This window comes from Ctenopharyngodon idella, chromosome 17 (genome assembly GCF_019924925.1).
Source record: "Ctenopharyngodon idella isolate HZGC_01 chromosome 17, HZGC01, whole genome shotgun sequence".
In the NCBI taxonomy this organism is placed as follows: Eukaryota; Metazoa; Chordata; class Actinopteri; order Cypriniformes; family Xenocyprididae; genus Ctenopharyngodon; species Ctenopharyngodon idella.
In genome coordinates, this window is record NC_067236.1 from 27,226,695 (window position 1) to 27,243,698 (window position 17,004).

The following is a 17,004-nucleotide window of genomic DNA, read 5'->3' on the forward strand; positions in this document are numbered from 1 at the left end:
ATTTCCTATCATTATCAATGTTGAAAACAGTTGTGCTGCTTAATATTTTTGTGGGAATCATGATACATTTTTTCAGGATTCTTTCATAAATAGAAATTTCAAAAGAACAGCATTTATTTAAAATGGAAATCTTTTGCCACTATTTAAACATCTTTACTGTCAGTTTTGATCAGTTTAATGCATCTACAGTCATGTGAAAAAGTTAGGACACCCTATTGAATTCCATGGTTTTCTGTATCAGGGCATAATAAAAAATCAGCTTATCCTTGGCAGGTCTTAAAATGTGTAAAATAAAACCACAGATGAACAACAACACATGACATATCACACCGTGTCATTATTTGTTTAGCAAAAATAAAGCCAAAATTGAAAAGCCATGGGTGACAAAGTTAGGACACCCTTACTGTTAACATTGGAATTAAGAGGGTAAGTAACAGTCAGGCACTGCTAATCATATGTCTTTGATTAACTGATTACCAGCAAGTGTGATCACCTCTATAAAATCTGAAGTTCTGGCAGTTTGAGTGTCTGGAGACTTCAGATGCGTGTTAACACAACGCAAAGGAGGAAAGACATCAGCAATGATCTTAGAGAAGCAATTGTAGTTACAAGGCCATTTTAAAACAATTTGAAGTCCATCATTTACAGTGAGGAAGATTATTCACAAGTGGAAAACATTCTAAACAATCTTCCCATGAGTTGATGTCGCGGGAAATTCACCCCAAGATCAGACCATGTGATGTTCAGAGAAATTGCAGACAGCCCAAGAGCGACACCTCAGACTCTACAGGCCTCAGTTAACATGTTCAATGATAAAGTTCAAGACAGTACAGTTAGAAAAAGACGGGTCAAGTATGGCATGTTTGGAAGGGTTTACAGGAGAAAGCATCTTCTCTCTAAAAAAAACATGGCAGCACAGTTTAGGTTTGCAAAGTTGCTTCTGAACAAATCACAAGACTTCTGGAACAAAGTCCTTTGGACAGACAAGACCAAACTAGAGATGTTTGGCCATAATGCACAGTGGCAAGTTTAGTGAAAACCAAACACAGCATATCAGAACAAACACCTCGTACCAAAAGTCAAGCATGCTGCTGGAGTGCTGATGATTTTAGGCTTGTTTTGTAGCCACAAGACCTGGGCATCTCACAGTCATTGTGTCGACCATGAATACCAAAGTATTCTAGAGTCAAATGTGAGGCCATCCGTCCTACAGCTAAAGCTTGGCCAAAACTGTGTCATGCAACTGGACAATGATCTGAAGATTACCAGCAAATCTACACCAGAATGGCTGAAAAAGAAAAGAATCAAGGTGTTGCAATGGCCCAGTGAAGTCCAGACCTCAACCCAACTGAAAAGCTGTGGCGAGAGCTGTGCGTAGACAAATACCTACAAACCTCAATAAACTGGAGCAACATTGCAAGGAAGAATGGGCCAAAATTCCTCCAGAATGATGTGAGAGACTGAGTCATACAGAAAATGATTACTTCAAGTTATTGCTGTTGAAAGTGGATCTACAGGCAATTGAATCATGGGGTGTTCTCACCCATGGTTTTTCCATCTTGGCTTTATTTTTGCTAAATAAATAATGACATGGAGTGATATGTAATGTGTTGTTGTTCATCTGAGGTTTTATTTTCCAAATTTTAAGACCTGCCAAGCACTAGATGATTTTTTTATAATGTCCTGATATGGAAAACCATGACAATATAACTCCTGAATAAAAGTATTCATTTCTTTAAAAAAAAAAAAAAAAAAAGTAAAAAAAATCTACTGACCCCAAACCTTTGAATGGTAGTGTAAAAATTAAAACACAGAAAAATAGAGTAACGTGTTTAGACTTTATCAGAATATCTGTCCATCCAAATGTAATTGATTTTTCACAGACATGACCAAGAAAACAAATCTGACTATACAGTTCTGCTCATGATTATCTATTTTTTTGCCGTTTAATGTCTAAAAAAACTCAGTATATCTGTCAAAGTTTGTTTCCCCTAATTTGGCATGGTTAATATTTTGATTGATTGTGTGAAAATTGCAGAAACAAATTCCACTTGCTACATCATTTAAATGGTGATAAAATAGTATCTGAATTAATATGAATTAAAAACAAATATATTAGTTTTAATACCCATAACATCTCATTTATGTTGTCTTGTATAGAGTATATCTCATTGGTTCAACTCCAGGAAGATATCAAGGACCTGCAATGGAGAAATGGGGCCATCTACGATTGCGAAAAGTAATGTTTTTTGTGTGATTACACATTTTTTTTTCCTCAATGGCAATAGTTCCTCTCTGCCCTAAACATAAGAATGATTGATGTTCATGAAAAAGCATTGTACGCCTACAGGATGCCTTTGAGATGATCTCTCAATTCCTTTGTTGAGGGAATTCAGATACCAGGCAGAGCAAGGTGTTAGATTGGTCTTGGCAAGATTCAGAAACTGAGCCGTATTTCATCTGAAATAGTCACTGAACTCATTCATTTTGTAAATGGTGTTTTGATATGAATGACTGACTCATACAGGGCAGACTCTTAACACCTTCATAAGACTCATGCTACATCAATGGATGTCAAATAGGGGGTCGAGAACCAAAAATAGGTTACATGGCTGTTTTGAAAAGATTGCTAACAGAGCTAATACATGTAATAACATGCAACTGACCATATAACCATGCATATTAAAGTCCTCCTGTAGTCAATAATTTTGTCCCTTAAAATTTATTTTTGATCACCAAAATGACCAAAATTTCTTCATGCCTTAAAATAGCTTGAATGTAACTCCACACCCTTGCCTCATTAAGTATACGCGGTTCTATGAATATGCAAATTAGCCCCGCCTCCACTCACTCACACCAGTTCAGAGATCCACTCGTTGACGATAACACGTTGACGTGATTGGTTACAACAAGGTAGTTTGTGACGTCAGAAACACCAGCGATTTCAAACCACGTTTTTAAAATTGTCTTTTGTTCACTGCAGTTTTAAGGACATGGTTTGCACATGGTTTGTCTAAAAGCATATTAAAAACACCACATAGACATATAAACAACATTTAAAAACTTGATTTTCACCACAGGGGGACTTTAATGATAGTTCAAATAAACAGTCTTATCAGCTTTTAACAGGGAGGTGAAAATGCTTCCCAATATCTTCTGTTGTTGACGTTGCCATGTGTCCAGTTTTGGTGCTAATTCATCTGTCACTTGATAAAAGCTAGCCATATTAGACAGATGCAAATATTGACGTAGTTTGACATGCACTTATTGTTTTTGTTTCTCTCAGTTGCTGAGCGAGCACACGCAGCCTGTGCAGAACGAAAAGCAATGGCACGTGCTTGGCCAGTTCTCCAGTATCGGCTCCATGGGTCTTGATAAGACTAAATGGTTGGCAGCTGAGTTCCAGCGCACTCTGACCACACTGGGGAAGGCAGGAAAATCATTAGCCAGTCCAGAAACACAGATGCTCCTGGTGAGTGTTTCGAACAGCCTCCACAGAGCGTGCCGAAACAGTGAGAGGATCTGCTCATATTGCTCATATTACCCTCTCAGAATTGTGAACAATGTGGCCAGATGGATATTATAATAAACACAGTTGCATATTCTCCTGCCAGCTTGCTTATCTATCAGGATAAATGAGCCCTCAATTGTGTTTCCATTTTAATTAGGTTAGAATCAAGGAGGGACTCCGGAGCGCACATGTGCTTCTGCCTTTTTCTGCATGTTCCTGAACAGACAGACAACTGCCTTCAGTGTATAATTCTTCTGAGCTATGAAATTTGTTGACATCCCGCGTGTTTAATTAGCAATTAGTATTCATGGCGTGTTCTCATTTGCTACACTTGAATTCCAATTTTACAAAAAGGGAAGCATTTTCATGTCTCTCTTGGCACGAGCTGTTAGAGACAATGGTTATGAGAAGATTTCTCATCCATCCTTTTATTTTCATAACAATATCTGCTCACATGCATCAGACAGAAATCAATCTTCTGTTTCTTTATCTATTGTTAAATGTCAGTTGAAAAGTCAAGGCACCACACGAATAGTCTAGAGCACAGAGAAAGACGGCAGATAGTACCATTAGGCCTTAAATGGCACTGTGTCATCTCTAAAGACCTAAGACTCTTATAATTATTGGCTTCAGACACTCTGTGGGACGACTGGGGTGATTCAGTTCCGTTACTGTTAAGGAGGCGTGAAATTATTCAGAAATACTAAATGTAGACATATAAAGGACACATACGCACAAAGCTACTCTTCTATTGAGATCACATCTGTATTGTATGACTATACAGACCAGTTCTTTAGTGTTTTATAGGTCAAGAGGTATTGATGGATGGATGGGTTAATAGTAGGATAGATGGATAGGTAGTTCAAAAGTTAGGGGACCATAATATTTTTTAAATATGTTTTTGAAAAAAGTCTTATGCTAACCAAGCTGCATTTATTTGATCAAAAATACAGTAAATATAGAAATATTGTGAAATATTATTACAATTTATAATAACTGTTTTCTAATTTAAGTAAGCAATAAGGTACGAGAGGCTGTGCTGTATCGTGAATAAGTCATGGCTGAAGGGCGTTGTTAGGCACGACGCAAAGCTTATATAAAACGGTGACCACACAATACAAATATTAAAGCCAAAAATATGCATCAATGCAACTTTCTTGAAGTAAACTTTTACTAAAAGCCTAAATTGTTGTGAACATGGAACAAGAGGCAACTGATAAATGCTTTGACTAGCGCTATCAGTCACGGAAAACCCTTTAACTGTTAAAAGGACAAGATAATACATCGGACATTTAAACAGATTTTTTATTATGAACATAGGACTGACCTGAAGGAAAATGCTTAATCTGAATGCAGGTAATAAACTCGCTCACTCGATCTCTTTCTCACAACACTCTTCTACATAATACAGTAAACTTCAATGAACAATATCAATTGAGAACATACAGTTTACGTTGCTAAGAGTGGTTGCTAAGGGTGTTGTGTAGTGATACACGTGTAGATCCGTTGGGTGAAGCGGTCATAGCCGTGTTTTATCGTAAATAAAACACAGTTATTGACCAATCAGAATCAAGGTTAGGAACTAACCGTTTTATAATGTTTTAAAATGTAACTTATTCCTGTAATGGCAAAGCTGAATTTTCAGCATCATTACTCTAGTCTTCAGTGTCACATGATCCTTCAGAAATCATTCTAATATGCTGATTTGGTGCTCATGAAACTTATCTCATTGTTATTAGTAATATTGAAAACAGTTGTGCTGCTTATTATTTTTGTGAAACTATGATAATGTTTTACAGTATTTTTTTTTGATGAATAAAAAGATCAAAAGAACAGCAATTACTTGAAATATAATTTTTTTAACAGTGTATAAAAGTATTAATTTCTTTTAAGAAAAACAACTTACTGAACCCAAACTTTTGAATGGTAGTTTAGATAAATTGATTGATCGATCAATAATTTAAGTGGAATAAACATTTAGTCAAATTTAATTAATTTAAAAAGTCTTTAAAACAGTGTCATTTCTAGGTTTACCCATCTGTGGAAAATGTGAGAACCAGTTTGGAGGGGTTTCCAGGTATCATTTGTTCTTTTATTCTGAAATCAAGAAAAAAATGTTTTCCTCACGCCTCCACAGTCATTATGACGTGTTTTCTTGTTCTCATCCCTGCAGCTGGGGGATCTTTACCCTACAGCATACAGACAGCACAAAAACAGATCTGGCTTCACTCGTACTTCCAGTAAGTTCTCTTTCCTCTGTGGAGAAAAACCCATTTTGACAATATACTCATCAATATTCAGCCTAAAATGACCCTTTTTAAATGTTACCATAAATATTCTCCTGAAAAGTCTCCTCAGCAACGCTCTAGACCTCGTGATCTAAACAGCTGCCTTTTCCAAGAGTTGTCCGACCCTTAAATTGCTCCTTAGAAAATTTCAATTGGGTTCTTATCCCATCTCTCCCACCATTTTAACACATTATCACCATAAATAAGCTATTTTACTGGTGGCCTCAATTTTGCTAAGTGATCAGAGATAGGCCTATTGCGATTTAGATTCAATCTCAGTCCCCCTCTGGAGTGCACACTTTACACTTTTACTCAGTGTATTTAAATGAGTCCATGTAGACTTCTGTATTCATGCCTGAATGCTGACAGCAATCAGACAGAAAGCTCTCCTCTCTGTCTGCACAGTACACCCTAAAACATCATCTCTCTGCACCTGCAAATGGCGTGAAATGCTTCATTTGGTGTTCTTGCTCTTAGAAAAGGTATTTCAGCAGGTGTTTCACCATTTTCTTTCTCTTTCTTCCCTCCTTTCTCCATCTCTCTCCCCTAAATAGTGGCTGGCATGCTGATGTTACTGGTAGGAGCAATGCGATGCCCCACATTAAGACTTACATGAGGGTTTCACCGGACTTCACACAGCTGGCCTGGTTCCTTGTCACAAGGTTAGAATTATCAAGCATCTTGCGTGGTAAATCAAATGAACTTTTGCCTGTTTGACAGGCCTCATCTGATCAGTTAGAAATTATATATCTACCCCCGAGTCACAACAGGCTGACATACTGTGCCTTTGTTGGATGCAACTTAAAAGCTCTAGATTTTGGAGGAAAAAAACAGTTTGTACAATAACAGTATGTTGCATTTGTTATGCCATAATAAAGATTGCAATTTGAAATTACACTATGCACTTTTAAATAAATAGGTGGTATAATCTAAATCACATCATGTTGAACACTTGTTTCACCTTTTTGTTATTTCAAGCAGCTTTAGCAATATGAGATGTAAAATGTTTATCATATATCAGTTCAAATCACAATTTTGTCAGTCATCACCAAATTGCACACACTAAATTAGAGAGCAGTCTAGAAGGAAAATGAAATACACAGTTTTAAACATAATTGCATCAACATTGAAATCAGTTTATGTGGGTACCCATACTGTAGGTTTTGTTGAGGCTGGATACAGTATATGTGATTGTGTTAGTCTTTAAAACACACACCAAAACATGTCTTTATTGTCTTGAATATGTAATGTTAATGCTGATCTGGATGAGATAAGTACTATTTCTGCTCCTTTGTTCTTCAGAGAGATGCTCATAGCTGCCAAAATAATGCTCTTGGCATAAGGAGGTTTGTTTTTCTCTGATCCCTGGCAGATTTGTGTCTTCTGTGCTGCATTGATAGTGTTCCACTCAAAGAAGTCCTTAGGCCCTGTAAATGTATATTTACTCAACATAAGCCTGATATGTTTGTTTATTTAAGATTATGCCATCCTGTTTGATTGGCCGTTTCTTAGCTGCAAAATCATAACCGCTTTCCTGTTTCTTCAGTCTGGGAGGCTGTATGTTCATTAGTTAGCGCCATGGACTCTGAACCATTAACAAGTTTCCCTGAACCACTCACGCGACAGTGCTTTTACAGATAATCAAAGCCCTTTAGTGCAATCGGTCCGTTGAAGTGCTAAAGACTTGTCTTGGTGGTGAATTGGAGTGGACGAGCACCAGGTGGGTTATAAAACGCAGTGGCGTGGCAAAAGAACACTCTTCTCTTTGATTATCTTTCAAATTAGATCCAGGAATAGCATGTGAAGTTCAGCCTTTGAAAGCTTGTATTTTGGCCATTTTGCCCTAGAAGACAATTGAAAAGAGATTCTGTTTTTTAAAGCCATAAATTTGAAGATACTTTTCTGTTAAACCAGCAGACAAATGTTCTTTATTCAACTCTGTTAACATGATGTTCCTGTGGCGGTTGCATTAAAGCCCACGATTTACATCTCAAGCCAGCGTGAATGGCCACTGTTCCTGCAGCATTTCTCAAAGCACTGGCTTTAATCGTGGTTCAAATGCACAGGGAGACTGAGGGGGGGATTGTGAACAGTTATTCATAGTTCTTTTTATATGACGATACATGCCTGCAGTGGATGTGAAACCTTCAGGCATAGCCTGTCAATATTGAAGTCCAAAATTCATTAATTATTCAGTAACTGCAGTCTGAAAAGAGGTGCTCAACAATATCCTTTAGCTTTGACATGTTTAATGCTAACACTTCTAGTTTAGGTGACATTTACATGATATGCTTGTCTTTGAAACATAGGTGAATAACTTTGTCTGCTGGTACCCTCCACAGTGCCAATTTATCAAAAGCTGCCTGGGGCGCCCTAGAGAAGAACAACACTCAAATGATGGTTCGCTCCTATGAACTAGGAGTCCTCTACCTACCTTCAGCCTTTGTGAGTATTGTGAAACTGAGATCTTCATACTGTTTCATGTTTCTGTTTCAAACCTGATCAAAGCCTGTTCAAAAACCTGTACATTTCTGACCTGATGATAAATTAATTTAAAACCAGCTTCTGATTGTGGCTGAATTTTCTGTAGTTGGTTGAAGATGGTCATTAGCCTGGTACAAGTTAGTTTAGGTGATTTATCAGTTGGAATATCAGCTGGTGGGGCCAAAGTTGGCCCATCAGAGCATTTTGATCAGCCTTGTTAAGTCATGTCAACTTTATTTATATAGCTCTTTTTACAATACAGATTGTTTCAAAAGCAGCTCTATGGTAATAACAGGAAAATTATGCAACAAAGTTTGTTTAGGCTGTACAGCAGCTCTAGAAGAAAATAGTTTCATTGTCCAGCTTAAGTTCAGTGTTGATTCATTTCCATTGTAAAAATCATTAGTTATTAATTAGTTAATTTATCTATACAGCAGCTCTGGATAAAACAGTGATGTCATTGTCCAGCTCAGTTCAGTTCCCATACAATGGTGTCAATGCAGGCAGATCAATAATATTGTTGAATATTAAGTGCTGCTCGAAAAAAGCTTAAGACTGGTAAACCACCTGCTTAAGCCGCACATGACAAGGTGGTAACCTCATTGACATTCAATTCTTAACTCAGGATTCCCACAGTCCTGGAAACCTGGAAATACGGAAGGGAATTTCAAAAGTGTGATTCAAAAATCATGGAATTCACTTTGTGGCCATGTTAACTCTAACCAGAATGAGTGTTACCTTCTAGTGATGTTGCAAAATATTAACCACTGGTGGACGAGTTGACCACTTTGAACTTCTTTTCTTTTTCTTTTTCTTTGAGCAGGGTGTTTGTTTAATGGAGAAATTGTGATCCTCAGTAAAAACCCCAAGGCCCGGTTTCACAGACAGGGCTTAGCCTAAGACAGGATTAGGCCTTAGTTCAATTAGGGCATTTAAGTAGCTTTTATAAACTTACACTGGAAAACAACATTGCTGGTGTGCATCTTGAGACAAAACAATGCCACTGACATATTTTAAGGTATGTCAGTACAAGTTACTTTCAGTTAGAACAGCTCAAACATGCATTTTAATCTAGGACTAGCTTAAGCCTTGTCTGTGAAACCAGGGACAAGAGAATGAACTCCATTAATGCTCAAAAAGACATCCGTACAGTCTCTGAACATACTTCTAAATTACGCTCAGTTTTACTGTAAATAATATCTTGGAGTACATCTCTCATTTCTCCATATGTAGAGAGAGAGCTTTTGTGTAGCGCTCACATACTCGCAGGGTAATTTGTCCTTGTTGTCAGGGTAGGTCTTAGAATTACTTCAAAAGTTGCTTAGCAACAGTATGGTTCAGTTCTCTTGCTGTGGAAAAAAGAGGGGGGGAAAACACGAGTTTGAAAGAGGATAGCGAAAGGTTGTGCTCTCTTATTCAAAAGGGATGTGTTGTGTCTTTTTTATGTGGCCTGAAGCCTCTTTGTTTTAGTTGAACTGTTTTTTGTCATGGTTAGTTCTTGCTAGAGGTCTTTTTTGAGTAACTCACAGACATTAAGCAAGGTTTGTTACATTATAATGGACCCATAATTAGCTATTTTTTAGGTTGTCCAATATTTTTTTCTTAGCATGCCTTTAGGGCATTATATTTGCATTTAATACACATGATCTTACTTGGTTTCTGGCTTAAGTCACAAATTAGGCTGCATGTTGACTATTGAAGTTATTTTTACAACTGTAGAGGTCATGCTCCATAATTTTCATAATGAGTCACATTTTTTGTTTGCCACAGTGTGGTGCTTTAATTAAAGTTCTCTTGTTTAAGAACATCTGAGATCAGACTGTTCAAGATCATGAAAGTACAAATTGCATTTTGTTTTGTTTTTTTTGTCTTGACGAAACACCTTTGACATCAATATTCTTGGGACACCATGATGTTTTAGAATTAGTCATGCTGTGTTGACATACACCTATAAGAACCAGGGATTGTTAGTGAGCCAAACTTGCCCTTGTCCTTGTCTAGCATCAATCAAGCTAGTAGAGATAACAAAGTATGATCCTGAAGTGAGGACGCGGTTGATGAGTCATGCTGTCCTAAATACAGGATTTCATCATTTTGTCAATTTTTCTGATTTAGTATTCATGTATATTGCTGCATTACTAGTTCCTCCAAGCAGTCAAGGCCATTACAGAAATTTAGAAGGAAATGAATTTTCAGTGTAACATGAACTAAGATTGAGATGTACTTACATGCACTAAGAATTGAAATAACTTTATAAAGCTTCGAGTTGGCTTCAAAGTGCAGAAATTGTTATATTACATTTGTACCTGTATCTCTCTGTGTGTGTGTGTGTGTGTGTGTGTGTGTGTGTGTGTGTGTGTGTGTGTGTGTGTGTGTGTGTGTGTGTAAGGGACCCTAACCCATATGTATGTATCTCCAAGAGATGCTATGTTCTGTTTAGTGTTGTTTCGATTAATTTTTGTTTTGTTTGCTTTTACAAACTGTTGGATGAGTTAAATGTATATTCTATGGTTAAAAAATAACCCCTAATAATCATGGTTAACCACTTAAGCACTGATCCAATTGGAAATGTACTCTTGAAATGTGTCATCCTCTTGAACCACAATTAGTAATTGTTTATAAGTGCAGCTAAGGCTAAACTGAACAGCTGGATTCTGCAGACATTCTAGTGAAGATAGTAGTGAAAAACATAAGAAGAAAGCAAGTAGTGAGAAATGTGATGTTTTTGTTAGTGCTACAACAATTAAGTACACTTAGACTCTGTCAATACGTCTGCCTCCTGCTGATTGAGCAGAAATGCAGATAAATCACTCAATTATTAACACCCACATGTTACTCCAGACCACATTAACCTCAATGTCTCTACTCAAGACACATTTATCAGTTACACAAGAAGCACAGTTTATCAGTGTTATTTGTGACAGCTGAGATTAACTATAAGTTTGAAGGTTATGAAGGACTCAGAAGCCTACATATCTATAAGGACTGTCATTGATTAAATAATTGGGGGGCGGGGTGCTTTTTTCAGTTTTGACGGTCTACTATTTTGCTTCTAAATAAAATTTGCTTCATGAAGTCTAGTGCAGTCGATTTTAATGCATTCAGTTTAGAAAAATATGTAACTTTTTTTTTTTTTTTTCACGACTTTTAAAAAGTATGCTCTATATAGTGTGAATATGGGTAGTATGAATGAAATTCGGACGTACTACATCTGCCATGTTGTTACTGTCATGTGACCTACCAGCATCAGTTGCGTCGCTTCACTGCCATTCATTAATCCTTTCCTGCGGCCTCATGGGATAGTAAAGTGTCCATCGAATGTGCACCTTAGAATGTCAACAGAAGTAGTAGGTCATCTGGGGACTTTTCACCTATACTGTTTTTCGAATACTTTGTATTCAGACATACTACTCTATAGGCGTACTGTTTTTCATATACTATATAGTGGGGAAGTATTCGATTTTAGACACAGCGAGTGTTTGAGACTTCTTCACCGGCATAACTTAAAGTTTGTACATTGCTTGTGTGTTGTCCAATGGCTCACCTTAATGGTTTAAAATTTTAAATATTTCCAAATATTTCAACGTGATATTTTTCTTTATCATCAACTTCATCATTGCTTGCAAAATGATGGACAACGATTCACATTTTGTGCATGTCATTTGCCACGATAATAAAAGCAAGTAAATAATTAAATGAATGACTAAATAAAGTAGTAAATTAATAATCAAATAAATGAAAAAAGAATCCCCACGATAATATCGTGTTATGCAGAGTATCGCCCAACACCAATTCATCTCAATGGTTAACAGTCCTTAATGTTGTAAAAACCTTGCTAACCTTCTCCAGATGCCTTTCATATTTAGAATTACCTGTGTCCCACTTTTTACAATGAGGTTCTCGGTTGCTTCCTGTTTTTGTTCACAAATAGCAGGACAGTGCTGTCTGCGCCTGCTGCATCTCTCTGGGCTTTGTGAAAGCTTCCGCTGTCTGAGTCTGGGTGATATATTCCCCACTGCCCTTTAAATCTATCTAGCCCCCTCCATCTTTATGCCCACCACACAAATGAGAGTTAAGCTTCCCTCAGAACAGCCCTGCTCCCCTCTGACTTTTTCTACAGAAAACAGAATGAGCAAATGCACACATTCTCATTCTCACTTTTGTGATTTGTTATCTCCATCATTTGAGTTTATGGGAGTCATGGCATATCTTTAGGTCTATTCAGATGGGGTTAAAATAAATGGGACTTTCAATGGGATTGGGCATTTTTTCTTTCTTTCTTTCCCAGCCTTTTTTTTTTTTTTTTTTTTTAGGACAATGGAATAATGCACTGGTTCTTTCATTTTTATACAACATTTTCTGAAAATGTTGCCATATTACCTCAGAATTATCATTATTTTTTTATTATTATTATTTATTTATTTGTAGCATGCTAGATTATTCTTAACTAAATATGTAGGAATTAGTAATTATAATAAATAATACTTTTTATATTTAATGTTTATTATGAATTTATTTTTATTAAAACAATACTTAATTAATAATAATTCTAACTCTGTGTCCTAACCAGATGCGACGTGACACCGTGATAAAAGTTATCTTTTCCATGTTAAAGGGTTAGTTTCACCAAAAATTCTGTCATTAATTACTTACCCTCGTGCCGTTTTACACCCGTAAGACGGCATGACCTTCGTTGATCTTCAGAACACAAATTAAGATATTTTTGTTTAAATCCGATGGCTCCGTGAGGCCTACATAGGGAGCAATGACATTTCCTCTCTCGGAGCGTAATGAATCAGCGTGTCGAATCATGATTCGGATCGCGTGTCAAACCGCCAAACTGCTGAAATCACGTGACTTTGGCGCTCCAAACTGCGGATGCGACACAATGATTCATTTATGCTCCGAAGCTTCCTGAAGCAGTGTTTTGAAATCAGCCATCACTAAATAATTTGTTATTTTGTTGTTTTTGGTGCACCAAAAATATTCTCGTCGCTTTATAATATTAATATTGAGCCACTGTACTCACATGAACTGATTTAAATATGTTTTTAGTACCTTTATGGATCTTGAGAGAGGAAATGTCATTGCTCCCTATGTAGGCCTCACGGAGCCATCGGATTTAAACAAAAATATCTCAATTTGTGTTCCGAAGATTAACAAAGGACTTACGGGTCTGGAACGGCATGAGCGTGAGTATTAAATGACAGAATTTTCATTTTTGGGTGAACTAACCCTTTAATCTGAGTTTTTGTCCTAACCAGCCACGACAGCGACACGCAAAATTTTGATTTTAGAAACGGTCTCTATTTCTCCGCGACGTCATGGCTGGAACAGCAACACAAAGTATGGGAATTGTAATATCAGGTACCGTTTATCTGCTTTATTTAATGTTAAAATCATCTAATCTGAGTTTGAATATCATTCTGTGTTCCCAGCTTTTTAGCTGTAATGAAAACAACACTGGCCAATTCACCTCAGATCTTGAAAATAAATAAATGGCTACAAGAATGTTCAAACTGTCAACTCAATGCAAAAAAACAATGTTAAAATAATGTTTAAATGGTGTAATATTTATACATTTTACTATGTACTTGCCCATTTCATTGCGTCTGCTGTGCTTTGCTGTCTTTGATTGATTTTATCACTTCTCATTGTCCCATCGCATCTAGTGTGTACAGTCAAATTGCTCCTCACTGGAATCTTATCGCATCGCGTCTGGTTAGGACACGGTGTAATGCTGTTTTTCAGCAGTGCTTTAAAAATTATGAATTATGAGATGCAGCATCTCTTGCCATTTTTCTGTTATAAATCTGTTGATAATTTCCATTTATATGTTGAATATCAGACACAGACTGATTGATTTCAAACATACATAGATTTGCACATTCCTATTGGGCATTAATACATTTTATATGCTTTTTCTTTGTCTGTAGAACATGAGCTCATTTCCTGTGGAGAAGAATGTGTTTCCGGGCTCCAGCTCCTCGAAGGGCTTCCCTGTGCCCTTTGACCTCCCACCTCAGCGTTACTCAAGCAAAGGTGAGACTGAATGTTGTGTAATTTCCCAAAAGTAACTCAAATAAGATTCATCATAGTTTCAAACTTCATTAAAATGTCAGAGATGAACCCTTCTGAACCCTAAAAAGAAACCACACATACTTAAAATGACGCCTTTACACTTCACTGAGGCATTTGCATCAAAGTTTAAAGGTTTGCCTAATGCGAAGTACACTGAATCCTCGCTTGACGAAAGGTTAACCTTTACTTTGAAATTCAGAGTTCAAATGATTGCTCAGGAAACACTTTGTAGATATTAATTGCACAACGCAAAACAGCAAATGAAAGGTTGCTGTCTGGACAGGCCAGGATCCAAGCTAAATAAATAAATTATTTTGATGCAAGTGTCTTAGTTTGCCCTTTCACTCAAACGCAAGCTCGCTTACATTCTGCTTAATTATGGCAGCCCTTCGCATAATGAATAAGTGTGTATCTCGAGTGCACATCACAGTATGTGATGAGCGAGGTGTTTAAAGACAGCTACGCACAATAGTGAAGTGCTTATTTTAATTGCTGACAGCAGTGAAGCACAAGAGGTGTGCATGGCTCAATTAATAGCCATTTCATTTGCTGCACAGTGCTGTCCTCTGAGCCATCAAATAGGATTGATAATGAGGAAACATGTCATTTGCTGGCCTCCAAGTTCTCTCATGTTCTCATTTACGAAAGCATTTTTGTTTTAAAAAATAAATGATTAATTGATTGATTGTCCAACTACAAATTTGGATATAAACATGGATAGCTGACTTCAATAAAGTTTCATGACATTTCAGCAGTGTCCAGTGGTGCTACCCACTAGTAGATTAATGAGGTTGTTTAGTTTGTATATTTTTATAAACTTTTTGTTTTATTCAAAGATGCATTAAATAGATCAAAAGGGACAGTAAAGACATTAATAATTATAATTTATAAAGATTTATATTTTGAATAAATATTTTTCTTTTGAACTTTCTGTTCATAAAAAGAAACCTAAAAATGTAGTACAGTTTCCTCTAAAATATCAAGCTGCACTGTTTTCAACATTGACAGTAATAAGAAATGTTTCTAAAGGTCTTTGCACACTGAGTCTGAACTTTTCGTATGTGTTTTCTCGTATTCGTTATCCTAAAAATTAGTCACGAACAGAAACCTTGCACACTGAGTCTGATGCGTATTAATTAATCCGTTGCGAAAAAAATCACAAAACAATACAAAATGGAGTCTTCAAGCAGTCAGGATGAAAAAGAAAGAAGAAATATATATTGGGTCCTTTCAATTCTGAGATTGCGAAGAGAGGAAGGAGAGTTCCACCTCCTTATCAAGGAGCTGTGGGATTATCCAGAGCGCTTCAAAGTTTACTTCAAGATGTCAGTGGCTCAGTTTGATCTGATGCTTTGCTAGCGATACTGGCACAGTCTGTCTCTTTGTATTCTGGACTTTGTTTGTGCTTGTCAGATGCCATTCTGGATTTTGGCGTTCGCTTGTACGGTGACTCTGAATTGTCAAAACACCTCTCAAAATGCTTGCTACAGATGCGAAAAATGCAGAAAATTGAACCCGATCCAAATTTTTTACACACTGCCTCCGAAAGTTTCGGAGGCAGTGTGTAAACGTGATTGACACAACGTGAGGTCGTATTTATTTTTTAACGTGCGAAAATTTCGAACTCGAATTTTGGACTCAGTGTGCAAAGACCTTTAAAGTCCCCCTGTAGTCAATAATTTTATCCCTTAAAACTAATATTTAATTGCCAAAATTACATATTTATACGTTTTATTTATTTTATTTTATTTATAATTTCTTCATGCTTTAAGATAGCTTAAATGTAACTCTACACCCTTGCCTCATTTATTATACGCAGACCTATGAATATGCAAATTAGCTCTGACTTCACTCCAAAAACATTAAAAAACCCTGAAGTTTTGAACAGTAATGTATATATGAAATTTCAACATCTTGATTTTGAAGAAAAAAAGGTTGTCACCTACCCATATGTTAATTGTCAGCAACTTTAGTAAAATTGTGCATTGTTTTGAATGACAGCATAATTGCAGACGAACCCAAACTATAGCCTGCAGGACATGCTGATGACACTAAATGAACTCATTATCATCTGCTCTCTAATTAATAGTGTTTTGTGGCTGAGACTACTGTGGAACACTGATTCAGAGGCAGGAAACTTACAGGGAAATTTCACTATTTTTGCATTTAACGCATGCAGCTTTGTGCTGCTGTAAAAAAGAAAAAGATTTAACATTAATATTGGTGTGAAAACAGTGAATCTGGTGTTACAAAAATGTAAAATTATGTTACATAATGTTAAAATTATTAGGATCATTTTATTTTCAGCATAATTATTTATCAGGACTTATATTTTTGCAATTATTGTGTAATGGAAAATATATTTCAGTCCCAAATCCAGTTCTGGGGAAAGCACAGTATGTCCTTTCATACTTATCTCCATTTTTTTTTTTTTATACCCAAGCTCTTATGAAAAGGTGCAAGAAATGCCATTCCTTTGTTTGAAGTGTCATGATATTTAACCATGACTTGCGGGGCAAACTTAAAATTTCAGCGAAAAATAAACCACCTGATGTTGTCATGGCACCTGATGTTGTAAGTAGAGCATACTGGACAGACCAAACATGTGATTCTCTGTCATTTTATTTTTTTCTATTTTCA

The 17,004-nt window shown here is 36.5% G+C and overlaps 1 protein-coding gene across 2 annotated transcripts in view; it reads left to right on the plus strand.

Moving 5' to 3' along the window:
- tdp1 (tyrosyl-DNA phosphodiesterase 1) overlaps positions 1-17,004 on the plus strand; it is a 35,972-nt gene that overhangs the window by 8,391 nt on the left and 10,577 nt on the right. For both annotated transcript variants that reach the window (XM_051869247.1, XM_051869246.1), the window contains exons 9-15: positions 2,161-2,239; positions 3,287-3,472; positions 5,540-5,588; positions 5,685-5,751; positions 6,354-6,461; positions 8,142-8,244; positions 14,220-14,325. In XM_051869247.1, coding sequence (XP_051725207.1) covers positions 2,161-2,239; positions 3,287-3,472; positions 5,540-5,588; positions 5,685-5,751; positions 6,354-6,461; positions 8,142-8,244; positions 14,220-14,325 — 698 coding nt within the window. The remainder of the gene's footprint in view (positions 1-2,160; positions 2,240-3,286; positions 3,473-5,539; positions 5,589-5,684; positions 5,752-6,353; positions 6,462-8,141; positions 8,245-14,219; positions 14,326-17,004) is intronic.